This window comes from Falco cherrug, chromosome 1 (assembly GCF_023634085.1).
Source record: "Falco cherrug isolate bFalChe1 chromosome 1, bFalChe1.pri, whole genome shotgun sequence".
NCBI classification, from domain to species: Eukaryota; Metazoa; Chordata; class Aves; order Falconiformes; family Falconidae; genus Falco; species Falco cherrug.
Window position 1 is genome coordinate 20,357,612 of NC_073697.1, and position 27,253 is coordinate 20,384,864.

The 27,253-nt window shown below is 40.0% G+C and overlaps 1 protein-coding gene and 1 long non-coding RNA gene across 5 annotated transcripts in view; both read left to right on the forward strand.

Moving 5' to 3' along the window:
• Positions 1–1,161: 1,161 nt before the first annotated feature.
• On the forward strand, positions 1,162–13,435 carry LOC129735285 (uncharacterized). The gene is made up of 3 exons (XR_008730709.1): positions 1,162–1,234; positions 1,839–1,961; positions 9,972–13,435. It is a non-coding gene; the product is annotated as an uncharacterized LOC129735285 (long non-coding RNA).
• A 6,955-nt stretch (positions 13,436–20,390) lies between these two features.
• Positions 20,391–27,253, forward strand: part of PRDM5 (PR/SET domain 5) — an 87,128-nt gene continuing 80,265 nt past the window's right edge. For all 4 annotated transcript variants that reach the window (XR_008729842.1, XM_055696400.1, XM_055696405.1 and 1 more), the window contains exons 1-2: positions 20,391–20,609; positions 25,654–25,737. Coding sequence is in view for 3 of the 4 variants with exons in the window: in XM_055696400.1 (XP_055552375.1) it covers positions 20,517–20,609; positions 25,654–25,737 (177 nt within the window). In the remaining variant the exon portion in view is untranslated. The remainder of the gene's footprint in view (positions 20,610–25,653; positions 25,738–27,253) is intronic.

The following is a 27,253-nucleotide window of genomic DNA, read 5'->3' on the forward strand; positions in this document are numbered from 1 at the left end:
AAAAACCCCCTTCTCTGCTGGCCTTCCCTCTTACATAGACTTTTTACGGCGATATGGGTACAAAATAAAGCCACATGAAAGAAGATGGCTTTTTCCATCTGCTTCTACCTTGCTTTCACTGATTTGAGCTGCTACACAAAGTGCTCACCAGTTCCACAGGGAACTGTCAGCCTGCTCTCCAGAGCGTGTGGCTCCCTGTCAGCCCCGCAGGGCCAGGGAGGATGCAGCTGGGCTTCATTACTAGCCCCACCACTGGGGCCAAGTGACCTTGCTTCCTTTAACAAGCCTTTTAACATGAACTATAAAAGATGCCTGTCCTGCTTTAGGAGGAGGGAAGGTAACAGTAAGTTGCTATGGGTAGGTGAGTCAGTTTGTCTTTGCCTTTTTAAGTTTGTTTTTTAAGGAAAATTTTCAGATCTGCAGGTGTTTTGGTTTTTAGCTCTAGCAAGGAGATTTTTTTTTTTTCTTATTGTGATACTGGGCTTTCAGCCAATTGTTTGCGATTTGTAACAGTAGCCCAATTAAAAAATGTTTCCTTCTTCTTTCTTTATTTTGCCTGAAAGTATATGTATTTCTGACCTGTATTAGGTCTCCTGAGTCAGCTAACCTCATATGTAAGGGGTTTAAATTAAACTGCTGTGTCTTCTTACTTAGAAAACAAACATAAGAATTCTAGAAGCCTTTCTTTGCTCTTTGAATAAATAATGAAAATGTACTTCATATCATAAATGTTTGTTGATAGTATAATAGTAAAGTTGTTAAAAGGCTGATACAGAGGAAACTATAAAGTGTGGGGGTTTTTGAGTATTAATGCTGTGTTAATATACATGCTGACTCTCATTACCTGTTTTGTCCACCCCTGCAATGCCTGTGTTTTAATGCTGGGTTTGGATGGTAGTTCAGGCTTTTCCTATGTGGCAGTAAGGGTGGGCTTAAGGCTACAGGTGTTCAGAGGCTTAATTTGTTTTTATCTGAATGTGAACTAAACATACCTATATGCTCTGTGTATGTGTATTGCTTGGTTGTTTAATTACAATGCTAGCTATGTACTTATTGCTTGAAATAAGATACAAAAAGGTGAAGTAAATTTTCTTACAAATACACAATTGTCTTAGCTTTTATGGTATCAGGCAGAGGTATGAGTATTTTCTGTGATGTTGTTACAGCCTCTAGGTATTACTGGGAGGTAGTCTCTTGCTCCAGACAGCTGAAGTGAAACTTTCAGCCTTTTGAAGTCAATGGATTGCTTTCTTGACTTCATCAGTCTTGTACTTCTGTAAATGGCTTCAGTGTAGGCAATCTAAAAAGGCTGCATCCTAGATTCAACACATGCTAAGGTATTTTCCCTCTACAGCAAATTGCATTTGGTATGCATGGACTAGTTTTATGTGAGGCTTTTCTAGAAGGCATTCGTTCTCAAACTTACTTCTGCTAATTTTGATGATAGGAGGGTCCAGCCATCACTGAAAGTTTGTTTGTTTTTTTAAACCTGTCCTAGGTACTCTGAATGCCAAATAAGTGATGGCAGATACAGAAGTTGACAGGAGATGTTACACACTCTTTGTGTCACGCTGCATGTGAAAACCATCAGTTACTAGCAATACGTAGTATAGCACGTGCTAGAAGTAAGCAGCCATGTGCTTAGTCCTTTCCCTTTTTAGAAAAGTATATCCCTGTGTGTTTGTAGCAACAGGCAGCAGAAATAACTGAATTTCTGCTCCAATGGCTTAGCTTAAATAAATGTTGACAGGATTATTAACTATTAATCTTATAATGCATACCTTCCTAAAGGACCTGAATTCTCATTTTAATTGTATCAAAATTCTTTCTAAATCTAGCAGGTCTGGTAGTGAAGGGTCTGACCATGTGAAATTTCTTTGTAAGATGGGAGTAGGACTGCTTCTTCATTAAATCATAAATGGGAAACACTGCTCTAGCTTTCCACGCTTGTAGAATAAGAGGTAAGGAATTATCCTGCTTATTCTTACAGTATGCTTTTTTGCACTCAGGAAAAGAGATCAGACAGTTTGGATTTAGAAAATGACCTTATGTCTGGTGCTCAGTGGTTTAACTTGGTTCCTAATCCATGCCTATTTTGTTACCTGTGCTGTTCCACATCTGGGACTGCACACCGTTTCAGGTGAAACAGTGATACGGAATAAAAACTGAGATTTAAATGTTTTGTGAAGTAAAATATTTTAATTTTCTTTCACCTGCCCCCCAGTTTCTGTGCTGTTAATGTTTACAGCATGCTCATTTCTCCTTGACTTCCCTGCCCCTCTGCCTTTTCCAGCTCCTGTTTTAAAAATGCTGCATTCCCCTCTTGAGCTATAGCAGCTGTAGCTGGCTGTGTAACTTAAACCTGTATGTAGAGGAGAAGCTGGGCTTTCCACTTTTCCATATTAAACTTTCCCCAGTAGCTCCATGAAGAGAGCCTCCCATTTGTTGTCTTTAGGTCCTCCATGGATTTCTAGAGCCTGTTTAGACTTTCAGTGAATCTGTGAAAGGCTACAATAGCAACTGATATAATTCAGAGATGATCTAGTCTTCTAAATCGGTGTTTAGACTGGTTTATAAACTTGTAGTATTAACCCTGTCAGAGATGCGAGTTCTTACTTAATTTCATCTGTTCACTGGTTCCAAAGTAGGCTTTGGAAGATTTCTTCTATCGCTTCTTGAAAGCCCAAACAACTGGTTATAATAATCATAATCCTCAGCTTTCATTGACAACCACTGCTGATACTAGGGCATGTGGAATATACCCCTCCTGTCTCTTTTAAGCCATTTATTTTAAACAGAGATGTTCTTAAATGCAAGTTCAAGTGACCCAATAACACTGATAGGTTTTTGAATGCAGCTAGTTATCACTTTCTAGCACGACTTGCTCTGTAATGGTAGGTATCTGCCTGTGTAACAAAAAAGGGACTCTCCTATCTCATAATAGGCATGAATGTATAGTTGGCTGATCTTGCAGCTGTTGTGTATTTTGGAAAGTCCGCTGATTGACAATTTGATTTCTGCCTGCTGAAAAGCGTGGAGTTGAGGTACCTTTTGATGAACTGCTAGATAAATGTTTATAATTCACTTCAAAAAGATATCCCCTCTCCTCTGAAGATTCTTTTTTTACTGATACTATCTACCATGAGGAAAACTGGAAAAGCACAGGAGGTGGAAATGTTATTACTTGAATGTCTGCTGGTTGTAGACACAGAATAGGGTGCCTATTAAAAAGGTTGTTCCATCTCAAAGCCAGATAACATCATCAGGGAGGGATGATGTTGGAGGGTGTTTCCTTTCAAGCAGTTAAGCATGATTCTTATTTTGCTCCTTGGTGGAATCAGGACTTACTCATCCTCTATGTCTTGGGGAATTAATTAATTCTTTGAGGACACAAGGATGAAGTTCCTGCTGTGTGTAGGCAGGGCTTGCACACAGGCTGTGGGCACTTCTGGTACTTTTCCTCCCACATACCCATGCATGTGCCAGCTGCAATCTGGGCCCATTATTATTACTGTGTTTATTCTCTTCAATTTCCCATCATACAGCTAGGAAGTTGTGGGTAAATGTATTGTGTTTATTTTGCATTCAAGTTATTTTGCATCGTGTTATAATTAGAAGCTGGAGACAACTCTCTGTTGTTCAAGTGAGGCATTGTTCCTTCTCTTGGCTTTTCTTTTTCCAAGTGCTGCCTCTTCATAGTCATTCTTTCACAGACCAAAAGTTTTGGGCTTTTGTTTGACACATTTAAAACTAATGGGCAGGTACACTGAGCTAATGCATATAGTGTGCTGTCCTAGAGAACTGGTTTAGTCTGTCTTGAGAGCAGGAGCAGCTGCAGACCACCTGCAGATGTTGACTGGACGGACAGTTGCTCGTGAGTGATTCGATTATGTTTCTTCAGTTCCCTTTTTGAGTCATGTTGGGCAACTGCTCCCAGCCCTTAATGGCTTCCTTATGTTCTTTCACCCTCTCTTGTTCAAACTGTGCAGCTGGCTGCTGGGGAGGACAGCACAGTGAAAATGGCTGGTGCCACGTGGTTTGCAGGCAGATGATGTGTGACACTGTAGACAAGACAGTGGTTCCATTTCCTCTGTAACTAACTGGTGGCTGCTGAGTGCCAGGTGATTTGTCTCATGCCTTCTTGAGAGAGGGTGAAGGAGACCTAAAGGATGTGGAGAAAGTCATGCCTGCTGCTTTGGTTTGAGCAATAGGTTAAAGCAAGTTACAACTGTTTCTGGATCCCACTTAGTCATAGGTTCCCTTTTGATACTGACAAAGCCCCTGTTATCATTGTGTTTTAGAGATGTCTGACCACTTTCTCCTGGACTTGCTTAACCAGCATTACAGCTGGTTGTATAATAACCCCATCTAGCATTCACAGCATTCTTTGCAGGAGGCTCGGCCCAGAGGTCTTGATCAGCAGTTCCTAGTTTGGATGAAGTATGGGAGAACTAGAGGAAAACTATGAAGTTATGAAATCCTTTTTATGAGAGCCTCATGCTGACTTTATATCCAAGTGTGAAGAAATTGCTTCTGAGATCATAGCTGTTTCTGAGCTCAAATTGTGTCCTTGTGCATAGCTTGTGATGTTGCCACTCACTAACAGGTATGGCTTGACAAGGCCAGTACTTACATGCTGCACATGGCAGCAAAGTATTTATTATCATACTTAAATGAAACCCCAAAATACCTCTGCCATTAAAAATATATATATCTCTGACCAGAGCTTTGAGGTAGGTCTGTCCAGCCTTCTTCCCTCAAAGAGCTTTTAAACTCAAACCTCAGGTTTTCCGTGAACAAAGCCGACATCAGACAAACCTCTTAGAACAGAGACAAGAGAGAAAAAAGACAGACTAGACATGGGGAAGGGTTTATAAACAAATCTCCTGCTGCTCACTTTGTCCTTGCTTCCAGTCTTGGTTTCAGTCGGCTCTGTGGCTTTCAGGGTTGAAGCAGACTGTGAGTTCACTCTAGTCCCTAGCAAGTTTTTTTTGTTGTCACTGTGGGGCTTATTTCTAGCTTTTCCTGCTGCTTTTGGCCATCTCCTGAGCCTGAACTGCATGCTCATGCCTCCTTGCTGTTTGCTTCTCCCTTGTCTTAAGCACACCCAGTAGCTCTCAAATGCAGATACTGCATCCTTTTCCCTGCAGAGGGGCCCACTTGGCTCTGTTGCTCTCTTTAAAGGAAGATAATATACCAAGAGAAACAAACAAATTGGATACTGTCTGTTCTAGCCCCTAACAGAGACATTTTTCTGGAAAAAGAACGGTATGTTGTGATAAATGTGAAATGTACAATCTAAATATTTAGCTACTGTTAAGTCATCTGTTAATGTTTTCTGGCTATCTTTTAAAAGTTGTTTGTGTGCTTCTTTGTATAGTTTCCATCAAAAAATACAAAAGGCAGGTTTTTGAATTCTCATATAATGGAGAAAATGCACAGTTATCCATACCTTTGGTTTGTGCAAAGATTAACTGGGAGATCTCTGACTGCCTTACACCTCAGCTGGAATTTGTGCTTTTAAGTCCTTAATAGCAGTTTTGGTTGTCTAGGCTGCTTAGTTCTGCTAGTTCAGCAGACCTCTTTGTAATGAAGAGTGGAGGTTCAGTATTTGGTATATTTTCTGCATGGGATGAATAATTTTGCTCATATTTGGTACTGTTGTAGTAGACCTCCTATATGAATACAAGTGTAGATGTCTGCTCAGTGTAGGTGCTTAGATTAGATTAAGAGGAAAGATCTGATGGGCAGCAATCTGAGAAATATAGCAAGTTTTTGTCTGGTAAAGTAATGCAGCTCCCATGTTACTCTGCACAATGAATATGGTTGCTTTTATCCTACTTCAGTCTGAAACTTCCCAATGAGTTCAGAGAAGTTTATGGTGGAAACATACCCATCTGTAAACTAACCACTAGTGTAATGAAAAGTTATACAAAAATGTAACATCTAACGAGTTCCATGGCAACTAGAGGAACAGCAAGATACTTCACAATATGATGACAAACAACGATATTGAGGAGGAACGTACATGAAAGAAACAATCAAACAATAATAACAAGAATAGAGGCACATTTTCATTAGATGAAAACTACTTAAACAATGACCTTTCTGACAAACCACAGAAATAGCAAACACGCAAGCTTTTTAATAAGTTGCATATTGCAGTTTTGCACACATATCCCCTGGAAGCTTGATACAGTCCAAATGTCTGTCCCTTGGTCAAGGCCTGTGGGTATGTGTTCTTTGATGGCTGAATGAACAAGTGAAAGCTTGCAGGTTACTCAAACCTGCAGGAAATCAGTGGTTCTGACTACTCTTCCCTCCACTTGAATATGAATTTTTCTCATTTGATGTTTTCTTAGTCCTTGTCATTACTTTTGTGAGGGAGAGAGGGGAACAAAATTGTTAGTAAATGATCTGTGATCAAAGGTATGGTTGGGATCCAATAAAATTGACTTGTCTCTGAATTTAGTCCAAGCCAGCTCTAGTTCCTGCTTATGTTGTAGCACTCTTTAATGCCATATTGCATTTGAAATGTATAAATGTCTTGATTTATATTATGAATGGGTCTTTGGTTGCTTTGTCCCATTAGGCTGATGCTGTAAGCTGGAGAGGGGGGAACAAAATATCATGTGGGATGATACCAGAATTAGTAGCTGTTCCTTCCAAGACTTCTCAAAGCAGTAGGTTTCTTCTGAAGAAAGTATTTCAGATAGCAAGAAGTGAGAATTAAAAAGGTTTCAATGTAACAGTTCTCATTGATGAGATCTATCAGGTCTATCTGGTTCTTAAATCAGGGGGGTTATTATGTGTCTTCAACCTGTCATAATATTTATGAACAACAAATTTTCAAGAGCATTAGAGATTAATTCTGTTCAACTAAGTGTAGGCTATTAAGAGTTAAAATCCCTGCAATGGAAAAATGATTCACCTATGTCTATTTAATGTTTTGCTCACAATCTCTTGGCTTGTTCTAGGGGTTTTTTTCTTGTCTTTTATCATAGTTCAATGTTAGTTATTACAAACATTCTCCAACCTTCAAAATTGCATTAGAAATAATGGTTATTCCTACTGTCTGTAAAGATGCAAAACACATGAGATAACAATTAAACTGCCATTCTTATTTGGTGTTTTATCAGAAATGAAATGTATGGTGTATATATGCCAGTAACTCTTACTGCAGTTTTTAAACTAAAAGGAAGTAATGCAGTGTCAAGCACTATTGGACAAATAATAAAATTCAGCAACCCCAAACAGAAAAAAGATGGTTTCTTGCTAAGAGCACACGAGAAGGGAAACAGACTCTGCTTCTGTTTTTTGCTGGGGGCTCTGTGTGTATAGTTGTGTGCCTGTGCCTATGTGAGGAGTGGGCTGGGTGGGTTCAAAAATCCACTGGTTAGACAGGCAGGACCATAGCAGCAGCTGCATATTGAGTGCTCGGCATCCACGGTGCTTCCTTCTCTCTCACTTCTCTTTGGCTCCCTTCATGCTGTAAGAATAACACTGCTTAGGCACAGATCAGGCAAAATCATGTTAGTTGTGTTGTATCCTGTGACTCTGTGCAGGTTAATGCTTTTCATCTATGTTAACAGAACAATGAAGCATGGTCAGCATGCAGGTTGGCCACAGCCATGTTGTACGACAAGGGCTAAATATGGCTGCTTCTCAAGAGTAGACAGAGCTTCATTCAGCCCTTCTGTGACTAATTATTACAGTTTGGGCAGACTTTCATACAGTTTCAGAAAGGGCATGTTAATGTCTTGTACCTCTTGAAAGACACACTTTTAAATAAGATGCAGCTGCACTGTATTTTCAGTTCATTCCCTTGCTGCTTTATGAGAAAAGATGACTAACTCATTTACGGCAACACTGAGCAGTAATAACTTCAAATTTATGGGGCACCCAGTGTCTAGATGCCTTAAGGCGCCTGACAGGCTATAACTTAAAATGTAACTTGAAAAAAAGCAGTCTGATTTAACACAATAGAACTGATGGAGAAACAGAAACCCTATTGTGTGATAAATAGAACAGCGTCCCACAAACAATATCGAACCCAAACTCTCTGCAGCCTGACCCAGAGGGGTGCCATTGTTCTCTCTGAAATGTCATAGGCGTACACATTTGAGCTAGGAGAAAGCATTTATATAGGCAGGCTTTGCACATGGTAAACCAGAACTAGCTACAGCTTTAGACTGAGCAGTAGGATTTGTTTGCCTTGTTAACCAAGGATGAATACTTCAGAAAGGAAGCAACATAGTGGCAGACATCTTTCAGATGTCTTTCTATAGGTATTACTTTTCTTTGAAAAGTGTGCTTTTCAAAGTACACTTCTCCTATTAATGGTTAGATTAATCTGTACATATACACATATTTTTCCACTGGTCCCTCTTCTCTACTAGTTTCAGATAGTTACAGAACTACTTCCTGGCTTTAATCTCGTCTTAAAATAAACTTCTGCCCCGAAGTGTGGGTTTAACAGGCTTCTCTCAAGCTTTTCTATCAGCTGCTGTTCTGGGTGAACAGTGAAAGTAGTTCCTAGGAGGGTGCCCTGTGAGATCCTTTCCCCAATTATTTGAGCATCTCCAGACATTTCTGCTTTGTGAAGCTAAGTAGGCTTGTAAAGTTTAAATGAAAGGCTTTGTCTGTCTGAAAGAGTGAACTTGTTTGAATCATTCTACCATTGCTTGTAAGGAAAACTATTACTTATTTCTGTCTCAATTTTGAAAACTAAAAGAAATGAAGGGAATAAAAAATATACTCTGTAATCCTTCTAGTGTTTTCAAGACTGAGTAGCTTCACTAACCCATGTTAAGCTGCACAAAATTTTTGTAATAACAGAACTTAATCTTTGAAATAGCTATTGGCTTTCTTCACTTTTACTGTTTGCTTGTTTTTCTAATGTACGTAAGTCACTTTACAGTTGATCCTTATAGTCCTTGACAACAATATCTGCAAATCATTTGAGCTAGAGTTGTATACTTGACGATTGCTGCTTCTTAAATTCTTTTTAGTCTAGTCTGACATATTGTATAACACAGACTTGGCAATAAGACTCCTGCAGTTAAATAAATTATCCTACTAAGTATTGTGAAATTTTCTTTCTAATAACAACAGAAGCCCTATGTTTGTGATTTTCTTATTTGGTGTTATGACTGTACCCAGGGGATGGGGGAGTGGAATTAAGCAGTTTCTAGAGTCTGGCATACGATTTCCAAAACAGTGCATTTCACAATCTTTATCTACCTCATGGCACCCCAGTTAAATAAAGTTAACAAGAAATACAGTGCTCCAAGAAGTTCTGTAGCCCGGAATTTACACATCATGGCATCAAAAAGTATTTCTATTTGTCGGATAGCAAAATTGTAAATAGTTATAATCTAAACGCAAGTATTATTTATAAAGATTAATAGAGGAATGGAGAGGACACAATTTTACACAAACTGATGCTATTCAGTGGGTGGCTGTAAATCAGAACAATTTCTATTGAAATCAGTTCTTCAGAATGTTATAACATTTTTTTAAATATTGCTAACAAGCATATATAGTACATACCAACAGGTAACTTACAGCTCACTCTCTGATCCTGTATTTTCAGCTGACTTGACTTTGAATTCTGAATCTTTGAGATGGAGCTGCTGAGTACCCATGGTGTCAGATGGAATATAATGAGGATTAGTTTTCAGATGGGAGTATTCAACAGAAAAGTCACTTCCAAATATTCATCCTGTACGGTTTAATGAAAACCTAACTCCTGACAAATGTTGACGTGTTAGTTGGTTGGCTTGTTTTTTGTTAGGCTCAGTTCACCCTAAACAGGTGCATATGGTACCCCTGATTATTCAGGTTCTTAAGTCATATAAAGCAACTCATGACCATGGGTGTTGGTGAAGCTAGTTCTGCTGAGGCCTGTAGGTGGAAAAATCTTAGATTTGTTTTACATTTTTTATATGCAGGACTGACTTCTCTTTCAGAATTCAACATGTATTTGGATGGAGTGAAGCAAAGATCCACTGAAGAATTCAAATATGTCTTCTAGGCCTGTGTTAAAGCTCCAAGAATTTCCCATTCTTCCAGAGGAACTTGTTACAGCACTGAGAATTACATCTTCCTGGCGGAATATTTTGCTAACTGAGAAAGTGACTTAGCGGAAGACAGGCAGGTAGAGACTGAAAACTAAGGAAAGCACTAACGTGTGTTTAAGATAGTTCTTGCCCATTATTCAGTTAGTAGCTCTCATTTTAATGTGTACTTTAAGGAAAATGCTCTTTCAGAAGCTCACATAATGCTTCCAAAAAGGTTTGGAATGATATTTAATTTGTATATTTGGATTTTCAAAAACCCCACATATTTTCTTTGTCAAGAAAAAAATTTAAATCTGTATTCTTAAAATTGATTAGAAGATGCATTCTGTGCCATGTTTACGCAACTTTCCCAAATCTCTTGTTATAACCTTGCATTTCGTAAATGGCACAGAATTGCCAGAAATCTAACACAATTTGAAATGTAAAAAAATATTACAGCATAACTAAGGAATGGTGTAGGAATGAGTGTCAGCTTAAGAGTCAAAGCAGAGCTCAATATTAAATAATTCTTCACCGAAGCAGTTGGAGGACGCAGTCTTCTTTCCAACACTGTACTGTGCATAGGACTCAAAACCCAAAAGAAACAATATTCCATTTATGGGTCTGAATGTCATATTGCCTCTTATGAGATAATGTCAAACTACACAGTGTGCTGATTTCAGCTGTTCTAAAAATAACTAAAACCTAGGAAAAAATTCCAACAGCCTTCTAAATAATACTCCCAGATACTAGATCCCTGCAGTCAATGAGAATTTATTTTGCATTTTGAATCTACTGCCTCAACCCCTAATGGTTTGGCTACCTGTCTTTTTTTGTCTAGTATCTCAGGTCAAATACCATAGATAGCTGTGAACTAAACATTTCATAAATGGGGAGGGGGGAATTAATAATCGGGGTCTGTAAATACTGGAGGCATATGCTGGTCCTTGAAACATGATCTCTTTGCATTCAAAGTCTACAAGACAGACTGAAGTGGTGCTGATGGTGAGACCAGTAGTGCATTGAGGAGTATTAATGGAAAAAAGTTTGGAGTTCTTTGAAGGGGGGTTGGGGGGAAGTATTCAGTGGCTAAAAGTTGAGGGTGTTTTCCAGTAGAAAGGAGTACTAGAAATGCCAAAATGAAGCAGGAATGAAGACAAGATGCGAGTAAAGAGGCTGGAAAGGAGTCAGAAGGGAAAGTAGCAGGTGTGCAGGCTGCAGTGCAGGAAGATAATACTTGACCATGGGATCTGGTCTAAGATGGTTACAGCTATGTAAATACTCTTAGGTGGACCTGGGAATTAGGCTTAGCTCCCCAAATAAGTGATCTTTTTGTGTTTCCATTTCCTGTAGGCCATAAAGAAATCTCTTCTCTTCTGTGACCGGGTTTCCTGACCATGGGAATCAAATTGCTCCAGCTCATAGTTCAGGAAGAAACTAACAAGTATGTAGTGTAGCTCATCAGAGGGTTTAAGCCCTCCACTGGTGGTTCAGACACAGCTAAACAGAATACAGAAAGGTAAAAGGTGGAAAGGGCATCAATGCCATTGACGAGGGGGTAACACAAGTGCTATTTTTCTGAGAATGGGAAGAAGACAGTGAGGCTAAGAAGAATAATAATTATGTGAAATGACCTGAGACCAAGCTCTGAGCAATGAACAGGACAGATCTTGAAAATGTTCTTAGAGTGCCAGGATGACTTTTCCATATCTGGCAGTTCTGAGAAATATTTTCTGCATGCATGTAGCTGTTTTCCAAGGATTTTAAAACCATTTTGTGTAGCAGCTTTATGATACCCTATGCAGCGGACTGACTGCTAAAGATTCATGGAGAAATGAAAACAGGGATATCCAACACCATGTGGCAGACATGAAAGGTAGAGGTCAGTAATGAGAGTTGTCACTTGTCTGCTATAATATTAACAAACCGCTGTAAGTTCATGGTACAGTAGTCAGCGCTCTTCCTGCTATAGGAAAACCCAACATGGTGTTCTAGCTTCCATGTCCTGTTCAGGAATGGTGGAAAAATACTTCACAGCCTTAAAGCTCTTTCAAGGTTTTATAAAGAATTTGTGTAGTTGGGCTGCTAAATATGAGTTAAATAACAGGCAGGTACTGAAAGGGAACCTAACTTCTGTCTTTTCAACAAATAAAAATAGTTACACAGAGTAGGAATGATCTTGGTGACAAAGTTCATGTTACATGAAGATCCCTCTCAAGATTAGGTTGCAAGTAGGAGAGGAAGTAGGTAAGTTTAAGACTTATTGCTCCCAGAAGGAGCATATGATCAACTCAGCGCAAACCCTAATGGGAAGCGGGGCCTGGGAAAGTATGACCTTTATGCAATGGGGCATGTATGTGAATGGTTAGGATTGAAGGAACTAGCTCACCCGGGAGAAGCTGGATCTGGAAAGTCACTTTCTATTAATAAAGGCAAGAAAAGGGGTGAGCTGATTCTGAAGGGTCTGACAGGAGACACAGGGTGGGTGAAATCAGTTTAGGAAGTAACTCTTGAGCTAAAATAGGATATTGATGGGCTGAGGAAGACACTTCTAGAAAGTGTATGGATGTGGCCCAGCAGTTCATTTGCTGCATAAAGTGGTTCTGATAGTTCCTGTCATTTGAAAAAAATAACGGAGATGGCTTCCTTTAAAACATTTACTGTATGTATTTTGGAGTTTAGTGCTCCAATTTCTGATGTTCCAAGACTCCCTAAGTTAATGTTTTTCTAGGCTTTTTGATATCAGAGCATAACATGAGTATACCAGAGGTCACTCCACAGCACTGTCCAATAGCAGGTGTCTAGAAGAAATTGAGTGGGTCAGGTGTGCATGATGTTGCCCCTGGGTACTTGTCTGGCCTCCAGCTATTTGAGGCATGGACAATTTCTTAGCTAGACACAACTTCTATCAGTGTAATAATAACCCTCAACAAGCTTTTCTTACATCAGCCTGTTGAACAGCCCTTTGAATCTGACCAGCCAGCCAGAGCTATGTAGGCTGGGGAGTTCATGGTGGTTTGTTTTTTTGGGTTGGTTTTTTTTTTTTTCCCCCCAGTTAAAGCTGACTGACCGACACCAACAACAGGGGAGGGGGTTGAAAAAGCAATGATATCAAATCAGAAAAGGTCAAAAGCTGGAGCCTGAAGTCCTGGCTGGATATGGGAAAGCTACCTCACGTTTTTTTCTAAGTACTGATACTTTGTGTATCAGTCTGACACCACTTTTTGTGCATCTCATTTTAAACTCAGAATTACAGGAAATGGGACTAGAAAAGAGCTCAGGAAATAATCTGGTGCAGGTTTATGTCAAGCACTGGCTGTGCCTGTGTCACTTCATACGCTTGCCTAGCCTATCAAAGACCCCTGCTGATGAGAGCCCAGTGACCTCACCAGGTGGCCTGTGCAAGTACTTTACTCGCTTAGGAAGTATTTTTGATGTCTAAATTCTGACTTGCTTCAATTTGTGTATTCATTCTTCTTGTGTCCATAGTGGTCATAAAGAATAATTTTTTTCTAGTTTTGTTTGAAGTATTTATAAAGTATTTGAAGACTATTATTACATATCCAGAAGTTTTCTGTTATCTGGACTAAACAGTTCATTATCTTCAGTCTTGCTTCTGAGGCCGTAACTACTAGGCTTCTGATCAATGTCTAAGGTTATCATCTAGCCTTTATTACTTTGTCTATAAGGGCTGTAATACCTATAGAAAGAAATTAATACACTTGACATAATTTTCTTTTAACAAAAGAACAGGCTGCCCAAGACAAGAGGAAGTGGCCTCAAGTTGTACCAGGGGAAGTTTAGATTGGATATTAGGAAAAATCTATTCACCAAAAGGGTGCTCGGGCATTAGAACAGGCTGCCTAGGAAAGTGGTGGAATCACCATCCCTGGAAGTACTTAAAAACCACATAGATGCAGTGCTTAGGGGCATGGTTTAGTGATGGACTTGGCAGTCCTGGGTTAATGGTTGGAACTGATGGTCTTGAAGGTCTCTTCCAACCTAAATGATTCTGTGATTCTAAAAACATGCTAGAACTTTGCTGTTCAACTTTTTTCTGGAACTGTGATACCTCAAAATGAATCAAGTTAGCCAGCTGAAGCTGAACTGATACTGAAGCTGACTTTATCTTGCAGTCTTTCATGATGGGGCATATAGAGTATATAATATATTTTCACACCAGCATAATAACTTTGACTCAAGTTCAGCTGAAGACCCACTACTGCTTCCAGTACTTTTTTTTAAAGACAGCTAGCTATGGGATTGTATTCTTTATCCCTTTTACTTATGTTGTGTAGCTATGAGATTTTCACTTTTGAACTGCAACCTGTTTTATCAGGTCACACCTTCAATCTGTCAAGACAAAAATGTAAATACTACAGTGCTTAGGGCAGGGCCTGCTATTCTGAAAGCAAGTTACTCCTACGCAGTATTTTAAACCACTTTCTGCTAGTTCTTTAGACTTCTTTCCTATATTGCATACATGAAGCTATGTGAGATATTAGCAAAAATCTACTACAGTCAAATTATATTGTGCCTCTTTTAGGTCCATACGATGTGGATTAATTAAGTGGTCATTACTTAATTCAGGTTTTGTAGTGATGCATTACTAGCTTAATCTGGTACTTATTCACTTAAAAGTTTTGTCTTAAGAACTCATTTTAAACCCTGGTTTAAAAACCTCTGAAATAATAGGGGTGGATACTGAATTTGCCATCAGCTCAGGAACAGAAATGTGAAAACATGTATATATTATTTTCAAAGGGGAATGAGAAAATTCTTAATTCTGAAATCCTACAGCTAACTTCTAGGACTTCGAATAGCTGAGAAAGAAACTTTGACAGTAACTACTCTGTATATGTAAGCAAAGAGACAGAAGTTAAAAACTAATCTTACAATTTACTGCTTTGCATGACCTTGAATATCACAACACAAGAAGTCTGTATCGGTTTACAGCGAAACCAGAAAATCAAGTCTGCATTGATTAGAAGAGAGATTTCGTGAGGAAGTATTTTTAAGGTCGAAATGATTACTGAATTCAAAAAAAGCTCTGAAGGAATCAGTGTAAAAACAAAACAAAACAAAAAACGGTCCTTCAAAATGGCTCTGAAAGGCATTTTCCTCAGCAAATTAAAGTGCATTAGGGAAAGAATAACTTAAGTTTTTCAGATCCCCAGAAAATACAGACAAAACAAACACTGATAGAACTGGGGAAAAAAATCCTGAGACACTGAGTAGATAGGACTTATTGCCATATTTACAAAAGGTACATTTAACTGTTTTGGAAAATTGATTGTCTTAGATACAAAAGATTGATTTTTAGTTGGTAGTATAACATGTGGTTTAAGTTGACTGCATGTCAACACAATTTGTTCCAGGTACTTGCAGTCACAGTGCCTGGTGATAACTAGTAGCAAGGGTGCCATTGTCCCCAAAGCAGAGCAGACTTTAAAGGCATACACATCTCCTCCTGAGCTCTGCTAGTCAGCTGCTTCTGTTTCCAAATCTTTCATTTGAAAGTATTAGACTTCTTGGATTTGTCTTCAGAAACAGAAGAAGAGTCATTCTGACTGCATGAGCTGGCATATTGTGGGGACTAAAGCAATACTGTTTCATATTCAGCTTGTCAGCATTGCATATCATAGTTGTTGCTATTGGCTCTAAAGAAGGGGGAAATTTTTCCTATATGTGTATTATCTGGCTTCTTTGGGGAATGGAGTAGTTAAAAAAAAAAAAAAAAAAATTTTTTTTAGGTTAAACTCCACAACTGAGAAAAGAACAAAAAACGGAGAGGTCTGTAGGCTATTCCACTTCAAATGTTCCCCTCAGATTCTGTCATCAGACAAGTTGAAACCTTTGTTTCCTGAAAACCTCAATGCAAAATGAGAAAATACAAAGCCCTTTTTCCATCCTGGTCCGGATACTGCAGTGTAGAAGGTCTGGGAAGTCATTTACAATGAAAAAAGAACAAAGGTCCCATACCAAGTTAATGACCTTGTACCCAGTCAGAGAAATGGGCTTGGCGAATTCCAGGGAAATATCTTACTGAAATCTTAGCATACCTGGTCAAAGCTAAACATTATTTGCACACTGGAAACATGCAGATATACATGAACAAAGGGAACAGTCTAATATTGTAAGTGTTCTGCAAATGGGGTACAAACCAGGTAAGAAAAGATTTTTTAATGTGCTGATCCTGATCTTGCCAGGTTAAGAGGAAGTGGTTGGGGTTGGAAAGGAGATATGTAGATCGAGGAAGGAAGTTTTGATTCAAAACAGTAGCTGCACATTGAATCTGCAGTGCAGAAATGTTTTGTGGACCATTTGTGAATGTACAGATTTGGAAGGGGGAGCCATTATTTATGAACAACACCCTTTCTCAGATCTGTCAGCTGCCAGAATCAAATTTGGTATTGCTATGGATACTGCAAAAGCTACTATTTTAATACTTAAGGATGCAAGGAACTCCTAAAAGGATAAAACCCCCCAAACAATTAGCCTCTTTGATTTCAGTCCAGCTGCCTGAGGGGCAGGAGGAGGGAAGAAAGAGATGTGAAGTCCCTGAAAACCTTTAGGGATGATAACACCACCATCTGAACAAGGGATTAGCTATGAAAAACCATCCTTTCCTCTGGAGAACACATTTTCCTTCTAAGCTGCTGGATACTTCAGTGGCTGGCATGTTTATGTCTGGAATCCTGAAGACCATTGTCGTCTTAAATCTTTCTGTTTCTTAGACTGTGACATGTGAACTTAAGTATGACCCTTAACTGTTCCTTGGGTTGACTGAGTATCATACTGTGCTTCTTGTATGTATTGTTACAATTATTGTAACTCGAGACAAGCAAATCTCGTAATTATTTTGTCACCACATGTGGATTCCTGCCATGGTATTTCATTTAGGGCACAGCAGCTTCCATGACTATGTAAGAGCTTTATTCTGAAAATACCTCTTTCTCTTTCCAAGAAAGTTATGTAAATAGTTCCTGACACCGTTAGGCTTCAAATCTGAGAGCTGCTGGATTCCCTTGTGTTTCTCCTTAGTGTTCCATGTAGCTGTAAACAAGCAGCTATGGAGCTACATAGAAACAGCGGGGTCAACATGTTCAATTTCTCTGTGCTGGATTGCAAATGAGTTAGTTCAATGTTTGCTTTTTGAGGAGGGTAAGATTTTTCAGCTGCTATGCCAGCGAACCCTGGTGGATCTGCAGAGATTGTAACAGAAGTGTGTATTCACTCATTCAGTTGGTCACTTTAGAGATGATTTAGCTATGTCAGTAAGAAAACACCTTTCACTAGTGTATGCTGTGTACTCAGCTGAAGGCAATCCTGGCATAGGTATGTTGTGCAATTGATGTTGTTCATGATGGGCAACTACAAGAGCCTATATGCACCTATACTATTTATGTACCAAATAGAAAATAGTTCTATTGAAACTTACAGGGCTCCACTCCTGCCATTGACTAGGGATCAGCATACATTCAGCATGATGCGATGTCTTTCACCTTTGTTTGGTCCAATTTGATTCATTTGGAACTTTCAGACCTCATCCTTGTTGCGACTGCAGCTAGGACAAGATAGAACAGAGTTGTAACATACATGCCTGCTGGAGTAGCACTCATCAACTTCATGCTCAACAAGGCTGACTTTATTTCCTCCAGTGGCCCTTCTATGAACCAGAAAGGAAAAATACCAACACCAACAGGGCATGAAGCCTGTTTATAAGACCTTATGGTCAACAGCTGATTAATTTAAATTAAAAAAAATAAAATGTTGGTACAGGTGGCTAGGCAGTTGTGAATATCTGATTAATGTCACAACACCCATTAAACTACAAAAGGAGATACTGGTGTCTGTTTTGTCCAGTGCTGTAGCATTTTTCTTATGGTTCAACTGAATGAGATACAGGAAACTGCATTTCATGTTGGGATAATAGCGGATGAAGTTTATAAATGAAAATAGTTATTCTTGCATACTTCAAGAGCTTAAAAACAAAACATGCAAATGCATTGCAAATTACACTGCATTATTTCCTTTTTTTGAAGTTAAATGTAACCCAAGGTTCAAAATTAAGAACCCCCAAGTTCTTATTTTAAAGAGAAGAATACTGAGGCCTTCATAAAGTGGAAAATGATTTTAAAATTTTCATAGCCCTTGGAAAAAGGTCAAAGACAGGGGCAAATGATGCCAACACTTTAATCTGATATACTAAGGCAGATTGGTCTCCATTCAAGAAGGTATTCTAGTCTACAAAGGTATTAAGTATGTTGAATTATGCATATTGAAGCTTTGAAGCTGTATCTTTAAAAGAATAGTTAAATTATGCTCTTACTCTTAAAAATGAAACAGTTGCCCCAAGCAAATCAATTCCTCTGTTCAATGTATTTTGTTTTTGAGGTGTTTAGAATTCTTTCTTACATAAATTCAGATACTTCATTTTCATTCTTTTTACGTTTTGCTAAATTAACAATTGGTGTCTAGGCTACCAATCTAAGTGTAAAACCTGTGTGTCTGTTTTCATTCCCAGAGTTATTCTTCCAACCATATTGTTGGATTCTCTCTTTTTTTTTTTTTTTTTTTTTTCCCTCTCAAAGTGAGGGCCTCATCTAATGTACTGGAGCAGTTGCTCATGTATTGAATGGCATCATGCAGCACCATATACTTATTTGTGTATATATGTGTGTTGGCAAGAATAAACATTATTTTGGTAACATTTTTTTTTTTAAGCTTTGATAGCTACCATATGATTGTAGATACTAAACCAAATGGCATCATTGTGCACAACATCTAAGGGCACTAGAAAGTAGTCAAAGGTTTTCTGGTGTTCACCTAGCACTGGTTTTGATTCTTTTATTTTTCCCTAGATGTCAGCCTATGGACTGGCTGAAATCCAACTGATCCAAAACAACATAGTGCCTTACAATTATCTTAGTTATAACCATGTTATAACTAAAATTCTGTACATTTTTTCATTCCTTCTAGCTGACATCAATACAAAACTTTTTTAATACTTCAGTGGAAACTAGAGACTTGTAATATTTAACTTCTAATTATAGATCTGTTAATGTCACTGCAAGAATACAGATAAATTTTTATGCTCCAGTGGTCTAATTATTAATGTTAGCAGCACAATTTTAAAATGTCTATAAATACAGCATTTTTTTCAGGTTTTTCCTTTTCCCTCTGCTTGCCGCATGTGCCTTTGAACTTACTTTTAACTACATAATCGGATGTAACCAAATCCCTTTTCCAGCTACAACACTACTTCAATTTAGAAAGCATCAATAGTTATGATGTGGGCTGAAATTCCAACTGGAGTTCTTCAGTTTTTTTAGAAAAAGTTCAGTGTTGGGTATTGTACTTTATGTTGCATCCATTCTCTTTTTTTATTAAGCAACTTGCTAAGTGTAACTTCTTTTTCCCTGTTCAAACTAGATTGTCTGTGGTATTAGGCAGAATACAATGCCCCTGTTGGGTGCTGTTATAAGAATATATAGGGTATTACTTCTTAGACAGAAACAGTGTTATGTTATGGTTCCTTTAGGGCTGCTAAATTTCTGGCATTCCCTTGGAGTTCCCTCAAAAACAATCCATGAAAGTGAAGGATTACATAGCTTCAAAAGTGAATGTAAATCTGCATTCACCCATTCCTGCAACAGAAAAATAATTAGGATAAGTCAGAGTGATGATTGAGGAAAACATACAGTTCATGGGAAGTGTTACCTGGCATTGAAGTCTGTTTGGGCATTGTTTCTGGTGAGCATGCTCCTGTACTCTTAAGCAGTCGTACCGGTAAGTACCAGCGGACATATGCATGGTTTTTGGCACCTCTGTGAGAGATCCCAGGTCTTAAAAACAATGAACTGGATTTTCGTGACAGGGTGAAGCAAGCACCTCCATTGCTCAGATCCAAGCCCCAGCAGGACCCCGTTGCCACTCTCCTCACACCTGCCGTGGGCCGCACCGCTGCGGTCACCCAAGCCACAAGCCAACCCGCTGGCTGTGGGCATCGCCTGGATGGTGCCAGACCACAGGGCTGCAACCGGGTGGCAAAGAGCCCCTTTCTCTGGAAACAAACGCCAACCCTCGGGTGAGGAACGCGCCCTTACGCCTCGTGGCTGAGCACACCGCACGGCGGCCCGGCGGGACGCGGCCTGAGCAGCCCGAGGGCTCCACGTTTCCCGTCACAGCGCAGCCACCCGCCGCCCCTCGACGGCGCGAAGCCCCCGCGCGCGCGGGCGGCCGGGTCCCGCCGCCCCCCTGCCGCCGCGCCGCCCCGCCCCGTCCCGCCAGCCGCCTGGCTCCGCCCCTCTTCCTCAGGAGCCGGGAGAGCCCCGCAACCAGCCCCTCTTCCTGCCCCCTCCCCCGGTCTCTCTCTCCTTGCTCTCCTGGTGGGATGGAAGGCCCCGGTAACCCTCCTCCCCGGTAGCGGGCGGCGGCCCGAGTCGGTGCAAAATGCTGGGCATGTACGTGCCGGATAGGTTTGCCCTGAAGTCGTCAAAAGTGCAGGACGGGATGGGGCTCTACACGGCCCGCAGAGTCAAAAAGGTGGGTGACGGCCGGGCGAGCGGGGTAACGGCCTGTCCCGGCCCGGCGGGGAGCGGCTGCCACGTATCACAGGAGAGCGGGGCGGCCCCGCCGCCCCTGGCCGCCGCCGGCCGCGCTGCCGCACTCCCGCTTCACCTCAGCCCCGCCGAGCCGGCGCTGCCTCCCTCCACTTCCGTCCTCCCGCGCTCCCTCTTCTCAGGGGAGGCACCGCCCGCCCGCCCCCCGGTAACGGGGCCGGCCGGGCCGGGCCGCCGGCCGACCTACGGGGCCGCCGGAATGTTTGCTGCGTGGCTTTTTGTCTTCTCCCCGTTTCTCTTAACTTCGTTTGTGTTTCTGGCCCCGTTCTGCGGGCAGAGTGGCTCCGGGCAGGGCTGCCGCCTTGGCGGTCGCCTGGCCCCAGGCCGCGAGGCGCCTCTGAGGTGAGGGCTGAGGGCACCCGCCCTGGGCCGCGGGCTGCTGCCGCCGCTCCGCTCCGGGAGCTCGGTGGGGTGGCCGGCTTCGTTCACCGTTTCGGAATAATAAAGCCGGGCCTGTGGAAGATATGATTCAGCTAAACTGCAGGTCTCTCGTACCCCAACCGGGTCATGCCCCTTGACACCTTGTAATTAAATTGAAAGTCTCTTGATTGTCTGAAATCTCAATTCTAGTTAACCAGGTGACTTGTTAGAACAGGTAAAGGCATATCTAAAATGATGAACCCTGCATTAGTATATGCTTCTATGTATTTTATTTATGTGCTTTCCATCTTTGTCCTGGTTTTGGCTCTGAAAGGGTTGTAAGGGCTGCCTAACTTTTCAGTGGTTTCATCAACAAGACTTAAGATACTGTGGGGTAGGGGTTTCTCATTTTCAAGATGCCCCTAAGTGTTAATGGGAAGTGGAAGGGGAACAATTTTATATCGCGTGGTTTAATTTTTTTTTTCCTCAGAGGTTCTGAACGTTCATTTGAAAACTTTGGGAGTTCATGTAGCAAGGAAGGTTGCATGCTACTAGTGTATATTAATCCCTGGACTCTGAAATAGAGCGAGCTCTAAAGTGAAGCTCAAAGAAGCCCTCATTCGCATGCCAGTATAAATTCTGAATGTCAGTTCAGGGTCTGAGCCCCTTACTTTACACTATTGTCAATTAAACCATTAAAGCTGCATGCTTGGAAAACCAGAGCGTTTTCTTTCCTGAACTCCAAGTTGTTTTTGAACTCTGTACAGGCAAGTCATATGCTGTTAGAGCTCTGTCTGCGCAGCTCTTCCTTTGTGAGCATGTCATTCAGGACATCCTAGCAAAACTGAAATGTTGCAAGTGCGAAGGTATTGCATATGGAATGCAGAAGGTAAAGGCAGAGGCACTTATAGTTAAGATCTATTTGTGTTAATAGTGTTTGGTGACAGTGTTTGTTACAAGTTTGTCCTGTGGCACTGAATCCTCTGTGCTGGTAGGACAGACAATTGTGGTATGCAAAGCCTTGGTCAGAAGTGGTTTTTGATAGGCTGAGGAACCAGCTCCTGAGTTGCTCTGTGGGCAGTGGTTGAAAGAGGTATTCCTAAAAATGGTGGGCGACCTAAGCACTGTGTGTTGCCATGGCTGCTCAGAGGAGGGTGGATGTGTAAATAACAGATGATACGTTGGATATAGCCAAACTGTGTTAGGCTTTTCAATGGAAACTAAAAACACATCTGAAATGCTTTCAATGTGTCCTGTAATGAGGCAGCAGTACTGCACTTCATGGCTGTGATACAGAGTAGCTAATAGCTGTTGAAGTAATTCCTTGGAGGTTTGGGATTGGGAGGAGTTGTTGAATATGACACTTAATTGTGAAGTAAGATCTGTGTTGCTGAGTAGGAAATACTGTACCATTTTCTCTCTATTGCTATCACACAACTGCAGTTGTTTTAACTGAAAGTAAAACACATTTCAGATGATCTTATAATCAGAAATTGTAGTACCAACTCCCCAAGTGCTCGATAATCATAAGTAGGCCTCTGAAAATTCTGCTGTTAGCGAAGTTTTGGTAATAATACATTTTCAACTGCTGTTGTCTGCCATCTGCTTTTGCGCCTTCAGGCATTGTGCTGTGCTTTCAAGTTTCTGTCTGTAATCATAAAAGGTGGAAACTTTTGGGGTTTTTTTTTTTTGTTACCTTAACAAAAGCTGTGATTCTCTTGAATCTTTTCAACAGCTGGCCTTTGGTTACAGGACAGGTATTGTAAGTCCTTTGGTATAATCATCGAAGCTACCTACATTTCTTAGTGTTTTGCTGTGACTGGAAGATGATTAGTCACTGCTGCTTTCTGAAAGCAACTGTTGAAACTAGCTTTTATAACATTTGAGTGATGTGCCTTCATATCTTGAATCATTTCTGTGGTTGACTTTAGACTATGTTGTATGCCTCACTTTTATTGATCAGAGAGAAAGTTGAAGTCTTAGCACATTTTTTGATCTATATATATAGGCATACAGCAGCATGTTTATTAACTAGGACTAATAAATATATAGAAATATAAAGAAAATGCCTTGAAAGACTGGATGAATAATTACACTTATGCCCACGGACCTTTGTGTTCCAAGATACCAGATTTTGCTGTTTATAATTTCTGCTTTCTCTCCAAGTTTGAGAAGCTTTAAAAAGTGCCTACTGTTCATGTTACATTCACTTTACATTTAGAGGTGGACATTATGCCTTTTGCTTTTGCTGTAGTTTTGAGCTTCTAGAAGGTCTTAAACGTATTGCAATAGAGGTTTATTGGTTTGGATTAGCTGAGATAGGAATGATGTATGGTGTTTCTTGTTTTGATTCGGTATGCAATATTAAGCTGTTGCTGTGCTTCATCCCAGAGGTGGTGTGCTTCAGTGATGGGCAAAATTTACACTGTACGCGCTTTATAATGTATCTAGGGGTCCTTTGGATTGCAAGGATGTAAGTATTAGTGAGGTGAGGGTTGTGGAAGCCTCCAAAGTACTTAAGGAAGAAATTAATCTCTTTATGTTCTCTTTAGAAGTGTTACTCTGTTGCTGAAATGAGTGTGGGAGACTAGCTTTTTCAGGTTCTTTATTCATTGTCTTTCAATAATTTCTCTATTAAATTTATGGAGCTATTTTCCTTTTTCTTTCTATAGAACTAATCTAGATTACAGTCTGATAAACTTCTTTTCATCTTGATAATTGCTACGTGTAACGAGAGATCCAGCAGATATAATTATGCCCTCTCTTAGATCTCAGCAATTGTAGTGAGCTACGTTCCCTCTTGCACCAAAACTACTTGTTGCTTTCTAAGCGAATGAGGAAAGCCAGCTCAGCCTGGCAGGAGGTGTCTGCTCCAGAAAGAGCCTACCTTATCTTTACTGAGCTAGGTAGGACCATACATTTCCAAAGCAGATTTCCTCTGCTACCATCTTGACTCTTCCTCTTCCTTAAACCGAGCGAAAAACACAATCAAAGCAAATTGCTTCTTACATAATAGCTGCATGACCCCTGTTAGACAGCAGTATGTTTGCTGGGGTGGCATGCAGCATAGGCTGAAACTGTTGATGGCTTCACGTGTAACTGTATTCACCTGTTTTCACTTTCACTGCTGATGAGGTAAAAGAAGGAAGTTTCATTTTGAGTATTAATCCCAGGATTTGTAAAGCTGACAGGGGAGGAACTCTGACCTCGTTTGATTAGCAAAACACCGAAGGGTGGTATGGGGGTCAGTGAGAGGTGAAGGACATGATGCCCCATAGTGCTAGTTCTTGCTATCGCTGCCCGTATCTGTATTACTGCTCTGGATTCCAGGTATCATCTTTTGCTGTTCTTGTGTTTTTACCTTCTGCCTTGCTGTTCTTCCTAATGAAATCTTTGTGCGCATTTAAAAATATTGCCTCTCAGTTCTGTTGCCTTGTTATGTAATGCCAGTTTTCGTTTCATTTGTTTCCTAACAATGTAATGTTAAACTAAACTCTTTAGGTTGGACTTTAAATACAAGGATTTATTTTGGTTTGGTTCCTTGTTTCTGAAAGGAATCATCCTGGAAGTTTTTCATTCTTCTTTCCATTCCACTTCTTCCTCTCCACCCTACCTGTAGGCAGTCTGTAAAAACTAAGCAAGAGAGAAGATACGTAGCAGGCTGTTTCTGGGATCATGGAAGGTGCCTGAGGGAAGGGATATGTGGACAAGATCGATACTTCTATTAGCCAAAATACTGTTATTTTTAAAGAAACAATGAAGTTGCTTTTCATAATGCAGTTATAATCTAATGTTTAGAAGTATATAGAGCTTTTTCATCTGAATACTGCCTAAAGGAACATAGCGTTCTGCATTCCGGTTTGTAAGGCTTGTCACTGCAAATAAGGACAAGGCAAGGGGGGGAGTTTGGCCTGTGTAAGAAGAAAGTCCTATTTGAGTAATTTGCCCTGCTGCTGGTGTGATGTCTGTGAAGGAAAAAAACACCGATACCCAATACTTTTGGAAGAACATATCAGTGGATGCTTTCACAGCATGTGTTATGACTAGCAGGTGGTGTAACATTCTAATTTTGTTTATGAAGGCTTGAATTAATTCATAGACACGTGCATACTCCCTAGATTTTTAAACAAATCTATGATCAGACCCTCAGCTATTCAGTATTTTGATTTGTGGCACTTCAAAAAGTAGTGTTTCAAATAATCTTGCAGATAAATCTAATGTAAACTTTGTGCTTGCCAAATACTTTACGTTTTAGTTGGATGACTATTGCAAGGTGCTTCCTGAAAATCTTGTAAGAAATATAAGAAATTTTAATTTTAAATTTCAGCCTTATTTGGGAAAAAGCATTCTTCTTTATTTTAAAGGGGAAACAAGAATGTAGAGGAAAGGCTTGGGTTTAAGATATTCTCTGAGGTATGAAAAGAATGGGAATTAGATTGAAGTTGAACCCTCATGGATGTGCACCTTCGTGACATATACTACGATGACAAAGAAAACCTGTCCTTTTCCATTTGAAGCTAAAAATGATACCTCTGGTGGAGTTTGGTAATTCACTTGCCTTCCCCCCCTACCCCACACTGATTCTTTCTTTTATAATTGTTCCTTAGGGTGAAAAATTTGGCCCCTTTGCAGGGGAGAAGCGAATGCCGCAGGAACTGGATGAGAACACAGACTGCAGGCTCATGTGGGAAGTGAGTAGTGTGTGTGACATCATCGCACAGAGCAAAAAGTGTTCTCAGAATTGTTTTACTGTAACAATGTTTTTTCTTTTTTTTCCTAATTTAAAGATATTATAGTGAGATTTTGTGCTTTTGATGCTTTTAAAATATGCTTTTTAGGCAGAGGGGGATTGAGTTCTTTAAAACAATAAAGAAATAGCAAACTATAGTTTGTAATCAATGAAGTGTGAAAGCTATCAAGCAAAACACAAAGATATAATTTTGAAAAATTACTGGAAAATATGAAAATAATAAAAACTAAAATAATTTGAATATGGGAAGATGATTGTAAGTTACTGAGATACTGATTTGTGCTATCAACAGGTGTCAGCTGATAGCTTCCTCCAACTGCAATATAAAACGTTTCCTGCTGTGGCACTTGTGCTAGGGTTTGGCAGTTGTGTAAGTGAAGTTTTTAAATTTTAGCAAGTTTGTAATGCAGTGTGTTGCCATGAGATCTTTAGCGGAATAAAAGCTTGGTGCTTTAGGCAGATGAAGACGACATCAGTTTCAGGGCTCTTCTAAAATTTTTTTATATGTGTTAGGCAGCAACAGTAGTTTATGTGCTAGATTTTGTAATTAGGTTCTTAACCCATCCTAGTTCCTGTCATAGCTGTTTGCCTGTAGCAAAAATCTGTCTGAGTTTACCAGTTGAGATTACACCAACTGAAAGATAGTTGCAATAACAACATTTCCACCTGGTTAGAAACACCTGCTTTTCAGGGCCTCTGTTCTATCTTTGTAATCTTGCTTTTCTGCTGTAGTTCTTTCAGCAAATTCATTTCCTTCGCCCCCGCCCCTGTCAAGCAGTTTCTATTGAATGCGTATTTAGTCCTTTTTTATACTGAGAAGGGGACTCATTTCCTACTTTTTCACCTTTCTGTGGTTAGAGGTGGAAGGATGACTGATTTTTATGTTGTGTGCCACTGTACAAAAAAAAGCTTGTGTTTGATATCTGGCTTAAAGCACTGCCTGTGCATTTATTACAAATAAATGTTTATTTGAAAAAAACTGTAGCATTAACATCACTGAGCAGCTTATAAAGAGAGCATAGTATTGATACACTCTTTAGCAGAGCTATAAATAGATTATACACACTGGAAAAATGACTGAGAGAATGGTAAAAGCCCATCTCATTAAACCCAAACTCAACATATATACAGTGAGTGGCAGAATATTTCTAGATGGGTACTAACTCAGTTCTGTGAATCCCTGTGCCTTTGTTCTCCCCCTTCCCACCCTTTTGTAAAGTTTTTCAGTCTAGGGGTGTGCCCAAGATATCCTTTCCAAGAGAAGATTTGGATGCTTTGTTCCCCTCTCACCTTTGGTTATATGCTCAGAGCAACTGTTTAATCTTCTTTACTTTCAGCTGAAGACAAAACAATACAATGAGCTTTTATTACAAATGTTTGCTGAATATGGTACATGTTAATGTGCCCTGTCTCACTTGACTTTTCATGATGTTTCTGCAGGTTATTTTAAATCAGTA